This window comes from Gorilla gorilla, chromosome 15 (genome assembly GCF_029281585.2).
Source record: "Gorilla gorilla gorilla isolate KB3781 chromosome 15, NHGRI_mGorGor1-v2.1_pri, whole genome shotgun sequence".
Taxonomy (NCBI): domain Eukaryota; kingdom Metazoa; phylum Chordata; class Mammalia; order Primates; family Hominidae; genus Gorilla; species Gorilla gorilla.
In genome coordinates this window covers 71,505,825-71,531,145 of record NC_073239.2, presented here as the reverse complement: position 1 = coordinate 71,531,145, position 25,321 = coordinate 71,505,825, and the positions used below count along the sequence as shown (strand labels likewise).

The following is a 25,321-nucleotide window of genomic DNA, read 5'->3' as shown; positions in this document are numbered from 1 at the left end:
AGCATGAATAAAATAATTCAGGGCAAGAGGTTTAGAGAGATGGTTGGGAAGGCTTTTCTGAGAAGGAGACATATAAGCAGAGACCTGAAGGATGTGAAGTAAACCATGCAAACATTGAGGCAGTCGATCAGAGGGAACTCCTGCCTTATATGAAAATTAAAGTAAAGATATCATGATTAACAAATCATGCAAGATAAATCAGGGCAATGGACTTCGCTTTCAAACTAGGGAAGGGACTATGTCTCGTATACAGCTGGACTCTCAACTTCTAACACAGTATATGTTCTTTTGAAAAACATGTTCCGAATAGGCACAAAATAAAAATTAGTGAATGAATGAATGAGTGAATAACACAAGCCACCTTTTTCCCTCCCCAAAAGACATATGTGCTTCCCACACAGAGAATCACTGGCTCTAGTGGATGTTAATATCAATAGGCTTATTACATAATTTTGCTCATAGTTGAGTCTTGCTACTTATATCGCTAACATAAACTTGAGGCAGAATGGTCCAAAAAAAATCAACATGGAAAATCCAACCAAAATATCTATACCACACATGGCCATAAAATTTAGACTCATGGGAGTAAAAACATGAGGCTTTTTGACCCAGTGGGTGTCTGTGAATCAGAGAACTATCAGCTTTGAATAACCCATAGCAGTCACTGTTTCCATCCTCATCTCTAGTCATTCCTGATAGATGAGCATGTAAATTACTCCATCTTCAGAAAATTTCACCCACAATGAATTGTTTATCCATTGTAACTCTTGTCCCACCTCTAATGTGTCTTAAGTTGAAATAAAATAGACCAAAATCCAAATGTAAAACTTTCTAAGATAAGGGTGCTAATTTGAGCTCTTTGATATACTGTTTAAACAGACAATGCAAGTATGAAAATGTTACAATTCTTAATATATACGTTGTATACATTTTAATAACTTAAAACTCTTCTGAGAGGATTAAACTAAAATTGAGCAGTTCCTCTTCCTTCCTTCTGTTAAACTTAACAATACCACCCAAGGGAAGAAAATACACTTTTAATAGAAACATCATTTGCTCTTAAAAATCCTTTTCCTGTCAATAGACTGCATAAAAATGTAAACTTCCAAACATCAAATATACAAAATGGGGGGAAATCCATATATATGACAAAGAGAGCTAATAAATTAATAAGAAAAAACAAATGTTCTCATGGAAAAGGAGACAGAAGAAAAAATAAAAACTACTAGACCATAAATATATGAAAAAGTATCACCAAAGAAATGTATCTGAAAATAATGACAGCCTCTTCAATCAACAAGGGTTTCTTTTGTTTGTTTTTAACAATATCCATTGTAGAAAAGAGTGTACAAAAAAAAAATTAAATGTTCACAGGAGCACTCATTGGCCCAATCTTTCAGAAGGATGTCATGGTTAGCATTAAATGCCTACATCAAAAAGTCTGAAAGAGCACAAATGGACAATCTAAGGGCACACCTCATGGAACTGGAGAAACAAGAACAATCCAAACCCAAACCCAGCAGAAAAAAAGAAATAACAAATATCAGAGCAGAACTAAATAAAATTAAAACAGCAACAACAAAAAAATACAAAAGATAAATGAAACAAAAAGCTGGTTCTTTGAAAAGATAAATAAAATTGATAGACCATTAGCGAGATTAACCAAGAAGAGAGAGGATCCAAATAAGCTCAATTAGAAATGAAACAGGAGATAATACAACTGATACCACAGAAATAATAAAAGATTATTCAAGGTTATGAACACCTTTACAGGCTTAAACTAGAAAACCTAGAGGAGACAGATAAATTCCTGGAAACATACAACCCTCCTAGATTAAACCAGGAAGACACAGAATCTCTGAACAGACCAATAACAAGCAGCGAGATTGAAATGGTAATTTTAAAAATCGCCAACAAAAAAAAAAGTCCAGGACAAGACAGGTTCACAGCTGAATTCTATCAGGCATTCAAAGAATTGGTACCAATCTTATTGACACTATTCCAAAAGATAGAGAAAGAGCGAATCCTCCCTAATCATTCTATGAAGCCAGTATCACCCTAATACTAAAACCAGGGAAAGGCATAACAAAAAAAGAAAACTACAGACCAATATCCCTGATGAACATAGATGCAAAAATCCTCAACAAAATACTAGCGAACCAAATCCAACAGCATATCAAAAAGATAATCTACCATAATCAAGCGGGTTTCATATCAAGGATGCAGGGATGATTTAACATATGTAAGTCAATAAATGTGATACACCACATAAGCAGAATTAAAAACAAAAATCACATGATCATCTCAATAGATGCAGAAACAGCATTTGACAAAATCCAGCATCCCTTTATGATTAAAACCCTCAGCAAAATTGGCATAGAAGCCACAGCCAACATTATACTGAATGGAGAAAAGTTGAAGCATTCCCCCTGAGAACTGGAACAGGACAAGGATACCCACTTTCACCACTTCTATTCAACATAGTACTGGAAGTCCCAGCTGGAGCAATCAAACAAGAGAAAGACATCAGGGCATCTAAATCAGTAAAGAGGAAGTCAAACTGTCACTGTTTGCTGATGATATGATTGTATACCTAGAAAACCCTAAAGACTCATCCAAAAAGCTCCTAGAACTAGTAAATGAATTCAGCAAAGTTTCAAGATAACAAAATTAATGTACACAGATCAGTAGTTCTGCTATACACCAACAGCAATCAAGCTGAGAATCAAATCAAGAACTCAACCCCTTTCACAATAGCTGTAAACAAAATAAAATGCTTAGGAATATACCTAACCAAGGACATGAAAGATCCCTATAAGGAAAACTACAAAACACTGCTGAAAGAAATCATAGATGATGCAAACAAATGGAAACACATCCCATTCTCATGGATAGGTAGAATCAATATTATGAAAATGACCATACTGCCAAAAGCAATCTATAAATTCAATGCAATTCCCATCAAAATACCACCATCGTTCTTCACAGAATCAGAAAAAACAATCCTAAAATTCATATGGAACCAAAAAAGAGCCCACATAGCCAAAGTAAAACTAAGCAAAAAGAATCACAAATCTGGAGGAATCACATTACCTGACCTCAAACTATACTACAAGGCCATAGTCATAAAAACAGCATGGTACTGGTATAAAAATAGGCACTAGACCAATGGAACAAAATAGAGAACCCAGAAATAAAGCCAAATACTTACAGCCAACTGATCTTCGACAAAGCAAACAAAAACATAAAGTGGGGAAAGGACACCCTATTCAACAAATGGTGCTGGGATAATTGGCAAGCCACATGTAGAAGAACGAAAACTGGATGCTCATCTCTCACCTTATACAAAAATCAACTCAAGATGGATCAAAGACAAATATAAGACGTGAAACCATAAAAATTCTAGAAGATAACATTGGAAAAACCCTTCTAGATATTGGCTTAGGTAAAGATGTCATGATCAAGAACCCAAAAGCAAATGCGACAAAAACAAAGATAAATAGATGGGACTTAATTAAACTAAAAAGCTTCTGCACAGCAAAAGAAATAATCAGCAGAGTAAACAGATAACCCACAGAGTGGGAGAAAATTTTCACAATCTATACATCCAACAAAGGACTAATTTGCAGAATCTATAAAGAATTCAAACAACTCAGCAAGAAGAAAACAAACAATCCCATCAAAAAGTGGGCTAAGGACATGAATTCTCAAAAGAAGATATACAAATGGCCAACAAGCACATGGAAAAATGCTCAACATCACTAATTACCAGGGAAGTGCAAAGCAAAACCACAATGCGATACCATCTCACTCCTGCAAGAATGGCCATAATAAAAAAATAAAAACAGATGTTGGCGGGGATGTGGTGAAAAGGGAACACTTTTACACTGTCGGTGGGAATGTAAACTAGTACAAACACTATGAAAAACAGTGTGCAGGTGCCTTAAAGAACTAAAAGTAGATCTACCATTTGATCTGGCAATCTCTGGGTAGGTATCTACCCAGAGAAAAAGAAGTCATTATAGGAAAAAGATACTTGTACACGCATGTTTGTAGCAGCACAATTTGCAATGGCAAAAATATGGAACGAGCCCAAATACTCATCTATCAATGAGTGAATAAAGAAAATGTGATATATACGTCATGAAATACTACTCAGCCATGAAAACGAACTAAATAATGGCATTTGTAGCAACCTGGATGGAATTGGAGACTATTATTCTATGTGAAGTAATGCAGGAATGGAAAACCAAACATCCTATGTTCTCACTCATATGTGGGAGTTACGCTATGAGAATGCAAAGACATAAGAATGATATAATGGACTTTGGGGACTCGGGGGAAGGAGTGGGGGTGGTGAGGGATAAAACAGTACTCACTGGGTGAAGTGTGCACTGCTCAGGTGATGGGTACACCAAAATCTCAGAAATCACCACTAAAGAACTTATTCATGTAACCAAATACAATTTGTTCCCCAAAAACCTACTGAAATAAAAAAATTTAAAAAATTTTTAAAAGGAATGATGTCATGGTTAACATATTATATATGCTAATTTTTAAAGAAGCGTGATCCAGAAACTACACTTACAGGCATATAACCTGAGGTCAAATCTGTACTTTAAAGTATGTTTACCACAGCATTGTAAGAAACTGGAAATAACCTAAATGTCCAAGTGTAAGGGTTTGGTTTAATAAATTATGGCACAGCCATACTATAGAATGCTACACGGTCATTTAAAATACTGTCATAAAAGAATTTATGATGGTGCATTAAAATATTAATGACACAATAAGTTTAAAAGGCAGTTTAGATTTTTTTTCACTAAATGGCATATATGTAGAGATATATACCACTGTACAGTATGTCAAATGGACCTAATTTTGTATATTTGTGTAAGAAAAACTTGTGTATGGTAGAAGACACTAAATATAGCCAACAAAATGAAAAATAGGATTATAGGTGTTATTTATGTAACTTTTTCTTTTTTAAATCTTTCTACAATAGAAATATAATTCTTCTAAGAACATTGTCTTTTTAAAAACTCTTCTACCTGCTTTGCTAGAACCTGATTTGGACAATTTGATAAAATTTTTCAGGCACAAGAGAAAGTATACTTAATAAAATAGATTTCTCAGAAATAGCCTATGTGTCAAATTCTATTTCATCCATTTAATGCTTCTAAATCTTTATGCTATAATCTAGCATAAACTTAGGTAGGAACATTTATTTTAGTCAGAAAACATGTTAACAATTGTGTTGCCAAGCAATGCGGTAAACGGCAGGAACTGAAAGATCGTCTATTTCAAGTAATTAAATCATATTTAATATTAAATAATAACCCAAACATAATTGTCTAGTTTATTCCATTGAACAAATTTTATTTTGTGTGCCTACTGTGTGTTAAGCACTGTACTGATGGTTAACTTGACAGAGTCTTCTTTAATGCTTTGGATTTGAGATCAAAGAAAATTCAAGTCTAAGGGGTTAATCTGAACAGCTGTCCCTAAATCTAAAGCCTAGTAGAACAGCAACTCCTCTGATAGAAATTCCTCTGATGCATAAAAAAAGACGCTGATGTTTTATGCCTCAGCTGCTATGTCTTATCTGCAAAGCTCTCCTACTCCTGCACATGCAAGACACTCCATCCTCAACCCAAACCTCAACACTGAAATGCAATGTGCCGAAAATGAAGTCAGTCTAGCACATAATTATAATTCCAAAGGTAAAATAATGCAATGCTTTATTTGAATCAAATTTCAGTGAAAGCAACCCAACTAAAGCCACCTGTTACATGTATAGAACCGTCTTTTAGCAGTTCAGCAACAAAAAACTAGAAATATTTATTCTTTATGAAATTGCTCAAAGGTCACTTTTAAAGAGAAGGTTATCTATGGGACAGCTGGCAATAGACTAGCTGTATTTAAAGACTCTACACCTGCATTTTAGAAGGCACTGGTAATTGAGAACATTGTAATGTACTATTACTACACTGGTGGAGAAAATTAATGAAAAATATTACTAGGTATATAATTCTTAAGAGCATTACATTTGATAATTTAACTGTGAAAACCAAAATCATTTAAATTCTAAAAAATACTATTTGCCTGAACAGTCTGCACACCTTTTCAAAAGGTTCATTAAATAATCCCAGTGTTACAAATAACCTCCTTAACCTCCTGTAACAACAGAATAGATTTTCAACAGCTGTCAAAATAGATTCCAGTATCCATTCTATTCAAGTGTGTTAGGAGAAGATCTTAAAACTGTCAAGGAGTGTCAGAATGTGGGTAACTTAGTAAAAAATGTAACTGAGCTGATTCCGCCAACTACAGACAAAAGAAGAAAGCTCAAATCAGCTCAAAGAAAAAGATCAATCAAAGGGAGAAGGATAAGGAGATCATATCCAACTACAGGTAATGTCCCAACTCCATGCTCAGATACAAAGGGTTTTCTCTAATAGAAGACTGCACAACAGAATTCTGAAGAGGCACCATTCATTCCACATAACAGATGAACACCTCCTACAGGCCACCCTGCTGCTTATCGGGGCACTGCTAATTCAGGACAAGGTTGCCAGACTCAGCAAATACAACTATAGGACCCCTAGTTACATTTGAATTGCAAATACACCATGAATAACTTTCTAGTATATGTGGTATAAGTATGCCCCATTCGCAGTTCAAATTTAGCTGGGGTTCCTGTCATTTCTTTGGCAACCCTACATAAGGGAGATAAAGCACAGCCCCTTCCTCCTGGAGCCAATGTTCCAGTGCAGGATTTCTTAAAAGGTAAAAAATTTATCTTTTTATCCCGTCTCTACTAAAATACAAAAAATTAGCCAGGCATGGTAGCACACGCCTGTAGTCCCAGCTACTCGGGAGGCTGAGGCAGGGGAATCACTCGAACCCGGGAGGCGGAGGTTGCAGTGGGCCGAGATTGCGCCACTGCACTCCAGCCTGGTGACAAAGAGAGACTCTGTCTCAAAAAAGAAAAAAAAATCTTTTAAACTATACAAAAGTTAAATTAGCAGCACACTTTACTCTCATAAACTTTTCACCAAGATTGACCAATTCTTAATTTTTGTCATCTTATATATAAACATTTGAGAATAAGCTGCAGTAAGTCCTCATCCCTAAAGACTTCTGCATGCGTCTCCTAATAAGGATATTTCCTGGTGTGACCAAGGTACAATTATAACAGAAGGAAATGTATAATTGATAACAGCATTATCCCCTAATACATAGACTACATTTAAATTTCACCAATTGTCCCAATACTGCCCTTTAGAGCCATGTTTTTTCCCAAACCAGGATCCAATCCAGAACTTCATGTGGCATTTAGCTATCACATTGCTGTAGATTCCTTCACTCTGGGGCATGTCCTCACCTCACCTAACATGGCAGTGTCAATCCAGTGTGCTAAGTGCTGAGCTGGTGATATGCAGATGCCGTGTGGGAGCTCAGGGGACGAGGAGGCATCTTCTTCTTTGTCTTCGAGGCATCTTCTTTGTCCTTGCACAAACATATCTGCTCTGTTCAAGGACTGAATAACAGCTGATGGACACCATTTGCCAGTTTAACTTGTGAAGTTCAACAAAATACCCAAGCACCTCCTATTTTAACTCTGGGCATCTTTCTCTCTCTCAATGAGAAGGTAGGAAAGTCTTTAAAAATAAAAAATAAAATTAAAAAAAAAACCAGCAGCAGCAATTCTTGTCCAAATTATTCCTATCTAAAATGTTGTGAACTAAACATACATACGCCACAATTATTTCCATATAACCCACCAGCAGCTTAATATCAGAATCACACATGAGGCTCAAGTTTGACCTTATAGCTCAGAATTTCAATATTTTAACTGTGCTCAGATCATCTGCAAATACCACAATAATCTGCAAAATGTGCTAACACAGCTCATTCTGCCACAAAAAGAAAATGTGTAAATAGGGAGGTTTTGTTAAAATAATAACAACAAAGAACAATGACAAGAAAGCCTTCTCTTTTTCCAACGAACGCTTGTTCAGTGTAAGGTAAAAGTGGAAATAATATTATAGAACAAAAAGCAAAGCATAATTATTTTCTTGTTTAGCTGAGGTATACAAAAATACTCAAAGGTTTTGCACTGAATGGGTTTAAGTTTAATAATTTTTATCTAGGTTTACCTCTTTAAAAACAGAATTTTAAAAAATTATCAGAAATTTTTAAATAATCCATACTATCAAAATAGGTATAGAATCCCTGTGGCATGCTTTGAATGGCTGCATGACCACTCATACTGGAATCTTTACAGGCAGGGATACAGAGGTCACAATACAACATTTTATGTGACTTTCTCCAAAAGAAATTCTTTAGCATGGACACCTGAGTCCTTCATACTTGAAGAGAGTACATTTAATGATCTAATCAATTAAAAGGATGAAAGTGAATACAAACTTAACTTTGACGTTATAGACAGTCCAGCCTGTGGAAATCAGGGCCACAAGGCTTAAAGTCCCAATTGAATTGGATCATCAGATCCAAGCCTTAGTTCAGGCCCAGAGGGGCCTGGTGTTCGCCAAGAGAACCATGTGTTTATTTCAGCTCTTGCTAACAGTGCAAAAGCTCTGAAAAAGAAACCATGGTCATCTTTTCCTGAACCTTTTAAAACCCACATTCCTGAATTTGTATCCCATTGTTTCAACTGGTACTTTGAGAATAATGTCACTCTGCTTTTGTATAATACGATACAGTTTACAAAGTACTTTTACACATCCATAATCCTGGTAATAGCCTTGTGATTTCTGTAGTGGTAACTCCATTTCACAGATGAGGAAACTGAGGCTCAGAGAGCTTAAATAATTTTTACAAGGTAACATACTTTATGTGATGACACCAAGACCCTAACCCAGGTCTTCTGTAAGGGTCTGAGGGGAAACCAGCATCTATTTCCTCTGGCCTTTATCACATGTATCTTGGTAACAGCGTGAGGATTCTCATCTTGACCTGTTTTGTTCATCAATCTGTATGCACTTAGATTTATCTCACAACCTAGATGGTAAACCCCTTGTGGATTACGGATGTCAGTTAAATTTCTTTAAATTCATTCATCCGCTCTTTCAACAAAAACGTTCTGAGATCACCTATGTGCTAGACACACTATTAGGCACTGGAGGATAAAAGTGACTAAGGCACAGGGTAATCAGACAGTGAACAACACCAGTACCTTGAGACTAGTGCTATACAAAGGTATCAGCAGGGTACCAGCAAGCCCTAAGAGACTGGGGAAGACCCTCAGGAAGAGCTGTCGTAGACAAGGAGACTCCTGGTTGGTCCACACCACCACACACATTAACACCCGGTAAGGAACTGTTTAACCAACGAATGAATGAAATTTCTCCCCACAGGTAGTGGGCAGTCATGAAGGACACCCAGTGCTCCACCAGGGTTTAGGGCAACTCCAGAGTAGCCGAGTCAGATTCTGCATAAACCAAGAGGACATTGCTGGAACAGTGATTATAACATGCTTCCTACACTATAACACTCTGCAATTTCAAAATATGAGGGCTAATCACTTTCCAATCCAAACAAACTGTGCTTTATTGTGAGTAAAGAAACAGAAATGGGTGGGGGAGTCTGGAAATGACTTTGAGGGGACCATTTTAATGAATGTAGTCTTTGAAATTCAGGTAAATAGAGCCTCTCTCATTTCCAGCACAAAAAGTCATTCACTGTGGCAGCCAAGTCGGCCATGAGAAAGTTGTGATACCAAAGTCTAGGTCAAAGTCGGGAAGCGACTGGATCTAACACCAGCTCTTCCCCTACCAACAGGTGCCCCTAGTGGACCCCAGTACACCTCAGTCTTCTCAGGTCTTCAACAAAGGGGCTGCAGCATGTAAGGTCTCTTCTACTTCCTTAATTGCATGTTGCTAGTAAATGAAATAAATACAACTCACTCTTATACCAACTGTAACATATTTTCCCAAACTAATGTTCTGAAAATTTCCACCACTTACAAACAACAGGAGAGCTCATTTTAATTTACAGCCCTCAGACTGGTGCTTTGACCAACTGCAGATCCTATGGAGATCCTGACCCAGCACATCACTTCCTAGTTTGTCAAAGTCAAGGACGTCATGAGCAATTACGTAACACATTCCTTAGGCTTTCCTTTCTGCAGCATGCAGGGCCTGTTTCCCTCCTCAAGCCCAGCCCATTCATGCAGAGGCCACAGAAGCATCCATTCCATGAGTCTTCCTTAAACGAAGAGAGATGTTTAAATCAATGCCTTTCACTTAATTTTTTTAAAGCCAGTGGAGAAACAAAGCTAAGCCATACCAAGCTATGGAGAGTTAAAATGTAATAAGAGGAATATTTAAATGGACAAGCTGAAAAGAAATTTTCCAAGATGAAACATATACATTGTTACTGTGAATTATTAAAACTACCTTTAAAAATACATGTTTTTCGTTCAATTGCCAACATTTTCATTTACCTAAGAACTGGAATCTATCTTCGGCATTCATGCAATAGCAAGGATTCAACATAGGTTTTGGGATCAGAAAGATGCTGGTAACCTTAGGCACATTTCCAACCACTCTAAACCTAAGTTTCCTCATCTGGAAAATGGAGATAGTATCTACTTTGTGGGATTCATATAACTTAGAAACCAGGGATTAAGCACTTACAGTGTGCTTGACTCTGAGAGGTCAACCCATTATCTAATTATTGAAATATACTGCATTTAATTTTCACAACCACTCGTTCTGCTTCTTTGTATCATTCATCCATTCAATAACAGGAGATAGTGTTTGTGTGTGTATGCTGCTGTCTGCACAGTGTGTGACACACAGAACATGCTAAGAAAAAAGAATAGACGCTCTTACCATTCAAGGAATATCATATGGTCATTTTTAGAACTACACGGAGAGAACAAAAAAGATATGGAGGTTTAGACAGCAATTCTGAGTTACTTTTGTTAATAAGTGCCTAACACACTCAGCACTTATCACTGCTTTTGGGTGACCCACAAGAAGCAAGATTCAATTCACTTCATTACAGCTTTTTCTTAAATGTGGAAGCCCTACTCATCACAGTGATCTAGCCTTTGACTGTCTACTACCATAAAAAAACTGAAAATTAATCTACAGGTGTATTTCATAAAAAGCCACAAATCTGTGGTCCAAACAGGCCAAAAAGTGCAGGAGGAATACACTGGAAATCAAGAAGACTTTTATTTTTATTTTTTATTTTTTTAAGATGGAGTCTCGCTCTGTCACCCAGGCTGGAGTGCAGTGGTGCGATCTCGGCTTACTGCAACCTCCGCCTCCTGGGTTCAAGCAATTCTCCTGCCTCAGCCTCCCGAGTAGTTGGGACTACAGGCACACACAACCACGCCCAGCTAATTTTTTGTATTTTTGGTAGAGATGGGGTTTCGCCACGTTGGCCAAGCTGGTCTTGAACTCCTGACCTCAAGTGATCCGCCCGCTTCAGCCTACCAAAGTGCTGGGATTACAGGCATGAGCCAGTGCGCCCACCAAGAAAACTTTTAAAACCACCCTTATTTATTCACTCATTCATTCATTTACTCATCTTGTCTCTCTCTCTCTTTCTCCTCTGCTCTCAATAGTTTTGTGTTCCTATCTTCATTCCTGATTCATAGAAATCATAGAATCTTAAGGTCAGAGGGGACTTTGGAAGTCATCCAAGAAATCAGAGCTTCTTTTCTAAGCAAATAGACACTAAATCCCTACAGTAGAGAGGCACGTGGGGTGGTTCCGAAGCCAGAGTGCTTGTTTCCTCCCTGACAAATGGAATAATGGCAGTTTCTACCTCATCTCATAGGGTTATTGGGAAGAATAAATGAGGTCATGTTATGCAAACAACTGGCACAGAGCAGGTGCTCAATAAACAGGAGCCAGTCTTACTCGCAAGGATTATTCTGCTCGATGCTAAAGGCTCGTCCAACTCTGATGAAGCCCAGGCCACTGCATTGTTTGGGCAGCCCTAATCATCATAAAAGTTTTTCTCTACTCTGAGCTAAATGAACAGCAGCTTCCACTCACTGCCCTCTACATGGACAGAGAATTTAACCCTTCAACTCCAAGCCAGCTTTCTGAGTAAGCAGTGACAGCTCTCTGCTCATCTTCTTCTCAGTTCACCCTGGCTTTCGAGTGCCCCCCGCCATCCTGTCTTCTCTGGCCACATCCTGATTTGTCCATCTCCCTCCGAGTGTGTACCCAGAACTGCCTCCTGGACTCCAGGGAGAGTGCGGCTGGTAGCACAGACTTGTTCTGAGTACAATGACTGTATTACAGAGTTTAGTGGCTTTGGGCGCAACCACATTGTGACATTATTCATATGAAGTTGTAAGTGTGCTAAAAGCCAGAGTCCCTTTTTATGCATGCTATTGAAGCACTATGCCTTCTCTAGCTTAGGTTTAGGGGATGTCAATGTAGGGGCTACACTTTAATGCTTTATATGTCATCTTGTTACATTCAAATATTTTGATCATGATTCTGTCATCAAGCCATGAGCTATCCTTCTAGGTTCATCCATAGATTTGACAAACACCTTCTCAGCTTGGATAACACTGCAGCCCTTGCTGTGGCCTGCAGCTTCACACAGGTATAACCTGACAGCACCCTGCCTTGGCTGTACCATGTCTTTCTAGCATTCTGCCTTGGGGCGTCTTTGAGACATCTGCAGAAACACGTACAAACCTGAAAGTACAGGGACTCAGTACCCTGGGGCAACACTTGGCCAAGGGAGAGGGGAATAATGGATACATGCCTACCTCATCTGTCCTTCAGCCACTTCCCAAGCACATTCTATGTGGCTCCTCAGAGGATCCCTGTGGGATTAAGCCCCCACTGCCCACAGCAGTGACCAGCTTGATAATGCAGGCTTGTGTTGGCTCTTCCTCCTTCCTTGTTTCTCTCTTTGTAGCCCCTTCTCCTGTTGCCTGGGATCAGTGCCCAAAATAAGCCACCTGCACACCAGCCCTTGCCTCAGGCTCTGCCTTCTTGGGGACCCCAGGCTAAGTCACATTCCATCGACACTAGTGATAATGTCCAACATGTGAGCTTCAATATACAGCACCAGAGATCTCCCTTTAGGCAGACAGTGGCTGGAGACAGGCCTGTAACAGTCACTGAAACCACTCTAAAGCCACACAACTAGATTCTCACCTGCTGCTATTTCTCCATTAATTCATCAGGAAATAAGAGGTTTTGTCAAAGGCTATGCTGAAACTTAGATATGGGATTCCCTGTGATCTGCCTGGAACACAGAAGTCTCTCAGCAAATGCTATCTCCCCCCTTTCCCACTGCCCCATCAGATAGGAAATGGCATTAGTTCTCCACGGTCCATCCTCCCACTCATAGCAAAACCACGCTGGTTCCTATTTCTTCATCCATACGCTCACAGATCATGTTTTAAATATTCTTCTGGTATCTTGCACAGGCCCAATATTAACCTCTCAGATGCCTACAATGTGCAAAACCTGGTTTCTCCCTCCTTTTTCCTTTTTCAAACGGAGACAAGTTTATTTATCTTGAGGCACATGGAGTGGTTCTGAAGTCAGACAGTTTGTTTCTCCCATTCATTTACCACTCTTCAAAATTTCAAAACTGGTTCAGCATTGACATTTTAGTCATGCATTTTAACTGTGTTTAAATCACATGTTTGGTGCACATACACAGATAGAAATGTATACAATGAAAGTCAATGTTGTGTATGTATTTATGCTGCACACACAGACGCTTGGATTCTATGACAGATCAGGATAAACTGCTTCAGAAATTCCAGTGACTGCACTTTATGGGAGTGCTCTGGGGAAGTAGGGGGAAGAGAACTCTCCCATCCAGTCTCTGGAATGAACATTCCTGCTCTTTCCAGCTCAACTTTACAGCCCATAGCATCAGCAAAAAAAAAAAAAAAAAAGAAAGAAAGAAAGAAAGAAATCTTTCCTGGAGCCTCATTTTCCATAAGACACTGATCACCAGAGTGCCTGGAAATTTCAGCATATCCAAAAAGCTCAGGGAAATTCTCCAGCCTTCTTCAAACCCAAACTCAGTGCAGGCTGTGAGAGGTAGTTCAAAGAGCCAGTGAGAGAATTATTGCTGAGAGCAGTACATAAAATGCTCAAATAATTTAATGAGTGACCACACTACCAAACTAAAACGCGTCAGTATTTCAGTGCTTACATGCGTAAGTAAAACTTGAAAAGATTTTTAAGTCAATAATTCCATCATATGAAACACACCTGCACCACTAGGATACTCTCTGACTAAAGCAATCCATGGGGATTTTCCAGGGCAAAGTGACCTCAAAGTGCCCGTAGACACTTAGCATGCACTTTTGTACATTACTAGTTAGGACTGGCTACAGTGTCCACCTTGTCCTGTCTGTCTCCTCCCCCTGCCTTCCAAAGAGGTCCCACCGCCAGAGCTAAGAAAGATTTGCTTTGCTCTGCATGTGAAGCCAACAGAAAACTGTAGAGAGACTCAGAAAATGACCTTCCTCATATCAGCAAGTTCAGTGGGCAAAAGATAAGTGGTCCCCATCTTATTATAGGAAACCACCTGGGCCAGTTTAAAACCCAGCCCTAAGCAAGGGCTCTAACAGGTTACTGCCATTTGATAGGGGCTGAGACAGGAGAAAGAGCGTTGGACTGAGGAGAGTCAGATTCTGATCCCAGATCTGCTGGCCATAGCTTTGTCGACCAATGTCTTTTCTCAGAGCCTGAGAAAGACCACTGCCCTTGGTCACAGATTTCCAAACTGCTCTCCTAGGACAGTTAGGTTTGGGGAGTAGGAGGTTGGGGGGACATTCACTTCCCATAAGCCTTCATCTAAGTTCTCATTTGCAAACAAAAATCTTCTGACACATAGCCGTAAAACTTGAAAGCTACTGCACCAAACTGCCTCTAAATTACCTTTCATTTCTAACAGTCTACCCTCAAAGTATGGTCCGCAGATACGCAGCATCAACATCACCTGGGAGCCTATTACAATCCCAGAAGTTCAGCTCCACCTCCCCAGGCCTCTTCAATCAGAGTTTTCAGGTTTTCAGTACAAGATCCCAAAGTGATCTGCGTGCAACTAAATTTTGAGAACTGGTCTACGACACTTTATCTTTTCCTCTAACTGTTTCAGATGTTATTGCTCAACGCTAGTTAGAGTCAAAGCATCCTACAAAAATATCCTACTAGGAGGAGCCAAGAGAACTATTACTAAGTCTTACAATGTTATGCATACTTAAGCGGGATGAAAATACTAGGTGACCAGATGTTCCATTTTCCTATCTTTAAATATACTGGAAATCATAGAGTTTTGGGATTGATTCTCCACTCACCAAGCAATCACTTATGACGGTGAATATCCCTCATGCTCCCCTCTCTCTACCCTATTCACACTCATCCTTCAAAGGCCCAGAAAGCCTGCCCCTTCCATGGCACATGCACAGAGTTCCCTGCATGTGTGGTTTTCTTGATGAAACTGGCATTTGAGGTACTACAACAGCAAGAATCTCATAAGCCCTAAAAGCGCTTACTTCATGTGACACAGTCAAGTTTACTTCTTCCATTCAGCTTCTCAGACTGCCCAATCCACGCTGTTCTCTCCTTTCACTCAATTTCAGTTTTGTTCTCTAATCAGAACCACAGTACTTAGCAACTGTGTATGATCGAATTATGACATATTTTCCTATGTTTGTTTCAGCTCTGCAATTCGAGTGTAAGCTACTTGAGAGGAGTAATGTGTATTTCAGCTTTTGACAGGGCCCTGGGCTCTCTGCTGGGGTATTTGGTAAATTTGTATGTGCCAAGGAACTCAGTCCCACTTTCTTACCAGATACACTTTGTCAGGTACCATTATAATGGCACTGTATTATCTACTGTGTAAAAGAAACCACTGAATCATTTGATTGCTTTTTCCTAGTAAACTAAGACAAGAAAGCTGTTTTAAAATGTTGATATGTGGAATGGGAACAAAACACTAGAATGAGCTTCCGGGTTCCAGGGAATCCCATGTTCCTACATAAAAGCAGGCAGGTACTCTGAATTCCAAGCTGGCTCTTGGGATGTAGGCAGCAGAGCAAGGCCCAAGCCTCGACTCTCGGCCCCTGTTCTAAAAGTTCTGCTTTCTTTGGGAAAATCCTGCCTCAGGCAGCTTCAATGGAAGCAAAAATAGCTCAGAAGAGATGTCTGCTTCTGCATCTTAATCTATGTGAATTGGATGAGCTCAGTGAGGCCTTGGAAGGAATGATCAGGAGAGATGAAAAGGAAGGAACATACTAAAATCTCAAAGTAGTGATTGTATATTTTAAAAAGGAAAAGAAAAGATTTCTATGAGCACCATACCTTTCCTAGCAAATGAGTTACACAAAGCACTTCACCCACAGATGAAAACCTCCAAATTTCTCCTTGGGTCAAGGAGAAGCAATATTTTCCCTCTTCTCTGGTGTTGTCAATTCTCTTTAGAATTAGACTTCTGTAGGACTGTCTGGGAAGTTTTCAGTTACTTTCAGCCCTTCAACCCTCATCTTCTGTCCTCGTTTGTTTATTTAAACAAAAACAAGCCAATTTGACTGTTGTGAAGTTTCTCTGCCTTTTACTTGCTTTGATGGGGCCTGTTTATAGCATATACTCAATTGTTGAAGGCCGTGAGCGCCCAGACGATACAACCAAACCCAAATTATTCACAACAAAGAGTACAAATATATATGACCTGCCACAACTTACAAGCAGCAGTAAACTGCAGGGTCATCCCAGACCGACCCAAAGAAAATTACAAAACCCTAAGTGAAAAGTGCTTCATATATAAAGCCCCTAAATATTTCATTCAGCAAAATGATTTCTTCTTTTCACATTCACCAACTGAAGGAAAAAGTGTTGATAAGTTATTTGGGAAAACTGGGTCAGGGCTGCATATTTTTAGGAGACAGACTGAAAAAACAAAGCTAAAACATAGAAGGTGGGTCCCAGTAGACTTATATCTTTTTAGGGTTCCAAGTCATCCTCAATCTCTTCTTCATAATCCTTTAAATGAAAAGATTTCTGATCATTTAGAAAAATATTATTTATATCAATTCTATATTAATTAAAGGCAAATTCAAACCTGAGGGATAGAATAGATCCTTGCTGGATCATTAACAAGTAACTTCCGGACAATAACAAGGTTTTATAATCATCATTTCTCAGATAAGAAAACTGAGGCTTAGAAATTATTTAACTAGCCCAGGCTGATTTAAAAATCTGTACTCTAAAAATCTTCTACAACTTATGCCCTCCTATGACTATAAATAGATGGTCACCTGGAGAATACTTTTTTCTCTATTTCCATCCTTCCTTCTCCTGCATATGCCAATGTGGACAGCAACCAAGCTGCCCGCAGAAGATAATGCCACCATGTGGCCAAAATGGAAACTGTCTGAACTAAACTGGCTCTTCCACTCATGCCTCTCAGAGGATCATGCATGTAGGCCCATACATTAAAGGGGATAACACTATCTTCTGCATGGGAGATACCTTCTTGACCCCTCTTTACAATCCTTTTTATATTAAAATATTGAACCAACTCCTGTTCGCCCCTCAGGACTCAGCTCAAATGTATCTCCTCCTCAGGGAAGTCTTCCCTGATTCCCCAGGCAATAAGTGGCTAGGTTCACAATGCTCCCAGTAGGCCTCTCCTCAATACTTTTTATCCCCATATCTATGCTTCAACACCTATGATATTATATTAGTCATTTACCCCACACTAAGAGTATCTATCTGTACTAAGCACTGGACTACAGTTAAGTTACCTTTACATTTCCATTGCATAACACTGGGTCAGGAAAATAGCAGGCAGTCAGAAAATGTTTGTGGAATGAATAAATGAATGAAAAAACTACAAACGAGATCTTATGCATATCATCAGGAAAATCTCTTCTGCTGCTTTCTTTTTATTCCATTTGTAATCTTAAAAAGTAACGCAGGGTGGAGGATGGCATACTTGTACTACGGAAACCAAAACCATAAAAATCATGGAACCAACATACCTACCCTCTAATGACAGCAAGTTTACACAAATATGGGGTGAGGGTGACAGCCCCTCATCCCATTCTAAATATGTTACCTCCAATACACTATGGATTATCAGTTTTTTAAAAAAAGTTAGTACTGTGTCTAGAATAAGAGTAAGTACATTCTGAGAGAGAGTCTTCAATCTCCACAATTATTTTTTTGTCTCAAACATCACCATTTTGAATACTCTTTTCTCTTGTATTTAAGTATAGGAATTTATTGTCATTTACTTACCACAAACATACACAAATAGTGTATATTTTGTGGGTTACGTTTTTGTGGGTTAACTTATAAATCTCTATGAAAAATATATTTCAAGTCCAAGTGACAAAAGCCATAAATAAACAATGCCACAAAGTCTATTTTTCTTTTGGAAACTTCAGGTAAAGTCAGTGGGTTGCATTTTTGCTACTTGTAGGTATCAAATGACCTGCTAGTCCCGGAACTGAGACTGGCCAGAAGTCTCAATGTTCAACTGGGGCAGTAGCTGAAGAGACTTATCTAAGGTTATAAGGATCCTGGGAACAAGACTGTACTAGAGAACTGATCATGACCATATCTGTTAAAAGAAAAACACAGACAAATAAATCCATAGGGACTGATTCAATCATTTTCTTGGAATCTCCAATGACCATGAGCCTGAGGCAAAGGATGAACCAGTGAATCACTAGATTCTCAATAAATTTAAGAGAATGAAAGCACCAAATTACATCCCACAAATCTCAAATAAATCATGTTTAATGCGCAGGATATCTCACTATTTAAAATCAGTCCTGCATAAAACGAGAGATATATTCATACTATTACTAGTAATTTTTTTCTTTATTATACTGAGATCGAGTCCCAGATATCAATTTGGTTCCCATTTACCAAGTTTTAAAATCTCTAAACACTAGACAAAATGTGAGGGTTTTTTAAATTGATGATTACAAAATAAAGTGATACAAGATGACTTCGGTACAGGAAATCTCAGCAATCGAATGAATGAGTCATTCTGCACAGCCTAGTTTTCTGAATTGGTAAGAGCCTTACACATCAAAACAGCTCAGAGGTTAATTATTCTGGGTGTAAATATTTCCAAAGTATATTGAACATTTCCTTCTCTTCTTAAAGAGTGTATCTAAAAATGTATTATTTCCATAGTTCACCGTTAACAACAGTAAATAGCAATTATTTGTTTATGTTATTATAGAGTGGTGCCTGCAAGGTCAATTGAGGGTTCCCACCCTAATATTCCCAAGCCTTCAAAGTTTCTGCCCCAATTCTTGTCTAAAGTTACAGTTTTTCTGTCTCTTTCCTAGTTGTCAGGCTGTCAGGGGTCACTTTTTACTACTGATTACAGCAGTCCCTCACCCCATTCTAAATGTGTTACCCCCAATACACTACGGATTATTTGTCAAATTTTTTAAATGTTAGGATTGTGTCTAGAATAAGAGCAAGTACATTCTGAGAGAGGGCCTGAAATATTCTCTTGGACTTTCATGCTATCTACTCTGGTTGCGAAGTGGACTTTTTGCCCCCTTCCTGGTTCTTGGCTAGTTTCCGGATATGCAGAGAGCCACACTACAGACTCAGGTATGCTATGACAACTCCTGATGCTCTTTATGATCCCCACACTCCGAAAGTAAACCAAATAATCACATGACCTCCTAAGAAATTTCTGTCCTGGCCACACAACAAAACAAGTGCAAAGATTTCCATGCAGGCAAAATGTCTAGGTGAAGGATTAATCCAGAAACTGGAGACTAGTTCCTATCTTACACAATGGTTCTATATTTTGTATGTCTACATCACTTAGCAGCATGAACAGGTGGGTATCTTATACAAATAAGTATGGCCAAACATGTCTTAAGGGAAAAAAATTGCCAAGTGACTTCAAAAAATTCACAGTTCAATTTTTTAAATTATGAGATTTTTAAAATTAGGCCACCTTATTTTAACATTTAACTGTTTTACTTACTAACCTGGCGGCTGCTCTATTGGGAAAAGTCAACTCCATTACTCAAAGGGAAAAAGTGCTGCTCCAACATTTGAATAACCTAAAGATGAGTCTGAACAGTCCCTACCAGCACTGAAATCTAGCATTCAACCTAAATGACTCTGCGTAAATCCTCTGCAATCTATAAAATGCAAAAGTTTATATAACCCTGTTTGTCAAACCCGAGAAAGTAAAACCGAGCAGGTAAACCAGGCTTCCCGCTGAAATTAAGGAAGGAAGCAAAGAGGGTGGATCATCAGTTACCCTAGTTATGCTTCCACACCCCAGTGAAGGAGGCTGGCCCTCCAGCTATTTATAAACGTGGAGCTCAACCAAAGGGGGCCCTGTCATCGCCACCCCAGTGAGTCCTGGTGTAAGCTGGGAGGCTCGGGCTCAATGGAATCTCCCTCAATGTGGCCCTCCATACTTGGCCATGCAGGATCTTTCGGGTGCAGTCCTGTCTGGTCAGGAAAAGAACTGTGAAGATTTCCAGCGGTCACTTCCACCCTACGATTCTATATATGGAAGCATCCCATTCTAGTGTTTTCACCATCGTGCACACCATACTAGGGAGGAGGAATGAGTAGGCCAGCTCGCTTCTTGCTACTCTGAAGGCACACTCACTTTAGTGTCTCCCAGGCCCCACTGCCCTGGACTGGACCTTGTCATCAAATGGCAGCCCAGACCTCTGCTGAGCTTTGCAGGCTCGCAGCTCCAACATGGAACAGCTGGAAGAGGACCCTGCATTCTTTTCTCTGCATAAACACTGGGGGCTCTGTTCACCCTCCTGCAGCAGCACGAACTAAAGAATTTCCCCCTATCCGAAATCACAACCATCAGACTTTCCCCCCATCCCCCAGCCTCCTCCTACCCTCCAGGATATAATTTCAGTCTGTCACCACCCACGCTAGCAAATAGGAAACTGCTGGACCTTTCGACTATATTCACTTTCCATACTAGTTGAGGTGTCTGTAAATACTAGCAGGGTAATATGAAACGATTCTGTTCTATTCAGTAAAGTTTCCTAACGAAAAGCATTAAGTAACCCACTTCATGCCTGTCCTTTCTCCAAGACCCTTTCTACAAGATCCGTATCAATATGGATAATGTCACGAGCGGTAAGCTTAACCGCATTATATATATATATATATATAAAAGCTGCAAATGTCATTTTACTAGTCTGTAGTGTCACCTGCATATTATTCTGAAGACGAAGCTCTAAAACCAGAATATCTGTGGGAAAAAATGAATAATAAAATTGGATTTTCATGTACTCCTCACATAGCCTTATCCAAGCTTGGCTTCTGAAGGGCAGTCCCGGGCGTCTATCATGTGTTGCTGAAATCCAGCGAGCCACGTTGCCCAAAAGAAGAAGGAGGAAGGAAAAAACACACACACCCAGAAAATCCAGACTCTACGTGACCTGACTTACTTATTTCCCAGGAAACTGCATGAGAGAAAAATCAATCATTCATGCTACCGTAGCTACCACACGGAAAGGGCTGACGGAGTTCACAGTGGGCAAAATCCCAAAGCGGCCGGCGGAGGTAAGTAGGTGGGGGGCGGTGGGGGGGGGACCCGGAGGGGGTGGATTCCGAGGGCCTCGGGGCCGCGCCGTCCAGGTCCCGGGGCGGCTGGCAGGGACTGGCCTCGGCCTGGCCCGAGGCAGAGAAGCGGAGGGACGGGTGGGGGGGTGGGCAGGCGGGACGGCGGCGGCAGCCGCACACTTACCGGGGCTGTTGGCCTCGCGTTCGAGGACGTGCAGCTCGGCGCAGTCGGCCAGCGAGTGCTCCAGGCAGAGCTGGAGGAAGCGGGCCTGGGTCTGGCTCACGCGCTTGAGCAGCGACAGCAGCGCAACAGTCTGCTCGCACTCGTTCCAGCCCTTAAACCAGCCCGCCAGCACCCCGACCTGGTCACGAAACATCATGGTTAGGGGGCCGCCCTCGGTCTACAGAGCCCCCTGGGCGCCCCAGCCCGCCCCGCCCGCCCCAAAGTTTGGCGGAGCCGCAGCCCCGCGGCCGGAGACGCGTTCCTGTTCCAAGGTGGCTCTGGTGCCCGGACGCTGCAGGTACTGCCTGGGCTCCTGCCTCTCTTGTCTGGTTTCAGTTACGTTCCGGTGGTTCTGGCTGATTTCCCCAGAGACGATGACAGACAGTAGCACGGAAATGTTTCTTTAAAAAAAAATAACGACTTTTAAAAAATCCCCCACAAGGCACACAACTGAATGAAGAATGCTTTCTCCCCCCTTCTTGCAGCTTTGGGATGGTGATTTCCGGCGTCCTGGGGTCTCCTCCCCGCTGGGCGGCAACTCGGACCCTTCACGCCCGCATTCCCGAGCGGCGATCACCACTGGAAGGAGAGAAAGAGCTGCAGTGAGACCTCGGCTAGCGGAGGAGCGCGCCCTGGGGGGACGAGGGCATCAGAGGGTGCTGGGGCCAGGGGAGGGGGCGTCCCGCGGAAGGTTGGGTTCGCCGAAATCCAGCCGCCCCCTCCGCACCCGATGCGGGAGATGGGCTATTCCCCACCGGGTAACAGCGAGAAGCCTGCTTCCCAGGTGCGGGAGGAGACCCCGCGGCTTCCTGTTGCTGCCGCTGCCAACGGCTGGTGCTCCCCTCACGGCCCGCCTGGGGTGGCCTCGGGCGCCGTGCCTAAGAACGCCAGCACCAGCAACAGATCTTCCCCGCGCAGAAAACTTGCAATGCGGCTGCGAAGGGGCGCGGGGGTGGGGGTGGGAGCTAATGCAAAGCAGAGGCGGAGGCAGCGGCAGCCCGAGTTCCTTCCTCCTCCTCTTACTCCTCCTCCTCCTCCCAGAGAAGCAGCCGAGCGGCTGCAGCTCCATCTACAGCAACAGCCAGCATCTCCACCGCCAGGCGCCCCTCTGGATTTAGGCCGTGAGCAGCCGCGGCAGCAGCTCGAGACAAAAATAAACTCTCTCCACCCAAAGCTCCGCGCCCAGCGGGCGGCGGCGCAACCCAGAGCCCCGGCTCCCCCGCGCCGCGCCGCGCCAGCCCACCCGGGAGGTCTCCCTGGGCCTGCTCCGGCCGGAGCGGTCACTGTGCGCGCGCGTGTGCGTGTGTGTGCGCGCGTGTGTGGCAGGCATCCTGCCGCCGCCGCCTACGGGCGGGTCTGTCCGGCCCGGAGCCTCGCCCGCGCGTCGCAGGCCGAGGGCGGCACAGCGCTGGGCACACGCCCCGCGCGGGGACGGCCGGGGTCCGCAGCGCTGCTCCCTTCGGCCGGCGGGGCGGCCCCGCGGGGAATGCGGATCGGCGCCGCAGGCACACGCCCCCCAACGACAGCAAAGAAAGTTCGGCTGCGGGGGTTCCCCCAGTCCCATCCCGGTTCTCGTGGCCGCCGCCGGCGGGGAGGAGAACCCAGCGACTCAGCCTTCAAGGAGCCGCTAGCTTCCAACAACACGCTGCTTCCGGCTCCCAGAACTTCTCGGGCGGAGGGGGAAGCCCCCGGGGAGGGGACCCCAGTGACCCGCGGGTCCCCCGCCGAGGGCCGTAGGGAGGGAGCGCTCACCTCGGCGCGGCTCATCCCGGCGGCTCGGGGGCCCTTGCGCGGGTCCGGGGCCGCGGCGGCTCTCAGCGGGGTTGGGGGCGCCCGGAGCGCCGGCCGCGGGCCATGCCGTCGGGGCGGGCGGCGCGGGGAGAGTGCGGTGCTTCGAGTCGGGGCCGCTGCAGCCGCCGCTGCTGCTGCCTCCAGTGTCGGCTCGCGGAGGACTGAGCCGCCCGAGCCGGAGCTCCCCACATGCTACTGATTAACATACACCATTACATCATGAGCTTGGCAGGGAGCGCCCGAGCGGGGGGAGAGGAACCCGGGCGGCGGCGACGGCACGCGGGGGGAGCCGGGGGGGAGGAACCCCGGACCCGGCGCAGGGCGGGGGGACGGATTCCTAAGTGGGGACCAGAAAAAGGGGAGGGGAGCGGAGTGGGAGGAGCTGGTGGCGCAGAGGGGTCGGGTAGAAGGAACCTCCGAGAGGAACGAAGAAGTTCGGGGAAGAGGACAGGTCCGGGTGAATTTCTTCCTGCGGCCGCCTGCGTGTTCTGGAGGGGTCGGGACACTCAAGCCACTGGAGCCCCGGCAGAAAGGGACCCGAGGGCGCTCGGGCGGGGGCGGTGCTGCCACCCGCTGCTTGTCCTTGGGAATGTGGTTCGTCCGCTCGGCTGACCCTCGGCCCTTCTGGGGCCCCGGTGTGGCCGAGCTGTTTGGCCCCCGGGCGGTGAGACCCGAGGTCACTGCCGCACTTGCTGGGATGGGTTCCGGGGGTCGTGGAGGCGAAGGGCTCACGAGGCTGAGGGGCAGTGCGCAGGGTTGGACGTGCCCAGGCGCTAGGCTCCGTGCCGCCCTAGTCCAAGGGCCTGGCCCGGGTCGGGTGCCGGATGCCCTTTGCTCTAGCGCAGGCTCCTAGAGGCCGGCCCGGCGCCTGGCTGAGTCCCGCTCTTCCCCAGGGAGGTGGCCGAACTCCTGAGACCAGTCGGGGGAGCTGTGCCTGGCGCGCGGGCTGCGGCTTCTGGCCTGGAGCGGAGGCGAGCGCCGCCCTGGGCGACAAAGAGGCGGGGCGAGGCCACCTGTCGGCGCTCAGGCGTCGCCAGGCCTCGCAACCTTCACCTGGATCTGGAGAGTGCGCAGGGCCGCGGCCACACGGGGGCTTCAGGTCCTTGCCGCGCAAGAGGCGAGGAGGGCGCAGCGCAGAGGCTGAGTGGCGCAGGGTGGGCTGCGAAAGTGCCTCTGCTAGTCTTGAAAGTAAAGGTTTGGTTAAAAATACCCTAAACCCTAAAAACCTCTGAACCTCCTGATATGGGTTGAATATTCGCAAGGAGGACTGGATGACTAAATCTGGGCTATCTCCGTGATTTCAGAGGAAACACTGCTCCCTCCAGCAACTTGAGGCTTTGTTTATACGGGAGTAATTCTGAGAAGGCAGTGAAACGCGTGTTTCAGACCCAGCCTTTCCTACTCCTGCTAATCCACTGTTTTGAAGAGAAAGTATCTGAGATATTATTCCACTAATTAACACTTTTGTTTTCCAACTCCAGCATATGTCCCTGGAATTTCAGTGCTTTCTTCCCTTCCTCCTCAAATTTAGTTTCTGCAGCGTACAGTTCGTTTCAGACACGTGATAGCACCTAACCATCTGTTAGGGTTTTTGAAAGGTCTTGTCGAGGTCGAGCTGCAAAAATGTGGATTTTTAAAAAGTTAATTATTAACCAGACAGGTAAGGTATCCGCTTAATTTAATGAATATTTTGCCCTATTTAGAAAACAGGAAACCTGGAGTCAGTGTTTTCTTTTTG

General features: G+C 43.1%; 1 protein-coding gene across 8 annotated transcripts in view; it reads right to left on the bottom strand.

The window, feature by feature from the left end:
* Positions 1-22,225, bottom strand: part of SAMD4A (sterile alpha motif domain containing 4A) — a 225,604-nt gene extending 203,379 nt beyond the window's left edge. For all 8 annotated transcript variants that reach the window (XM_055361408.2, XM_055361409.2, XM_055361411.2 and 5 more), the window contains exon 1: positions 21,754-22,225. In XM_055361408.2, coding sequence (XP_055217383.1) covers positions 21,754-21,949 — 196 coding nt within the window. In that variant the 5' untranslated portion in view covers positions 21,950-22,225. The remainder of the gene's footprint in view (positions 1-21,753) is intronic.
* Positions 22,226-25,321: the final 3,096 nt, after the last annotated feature.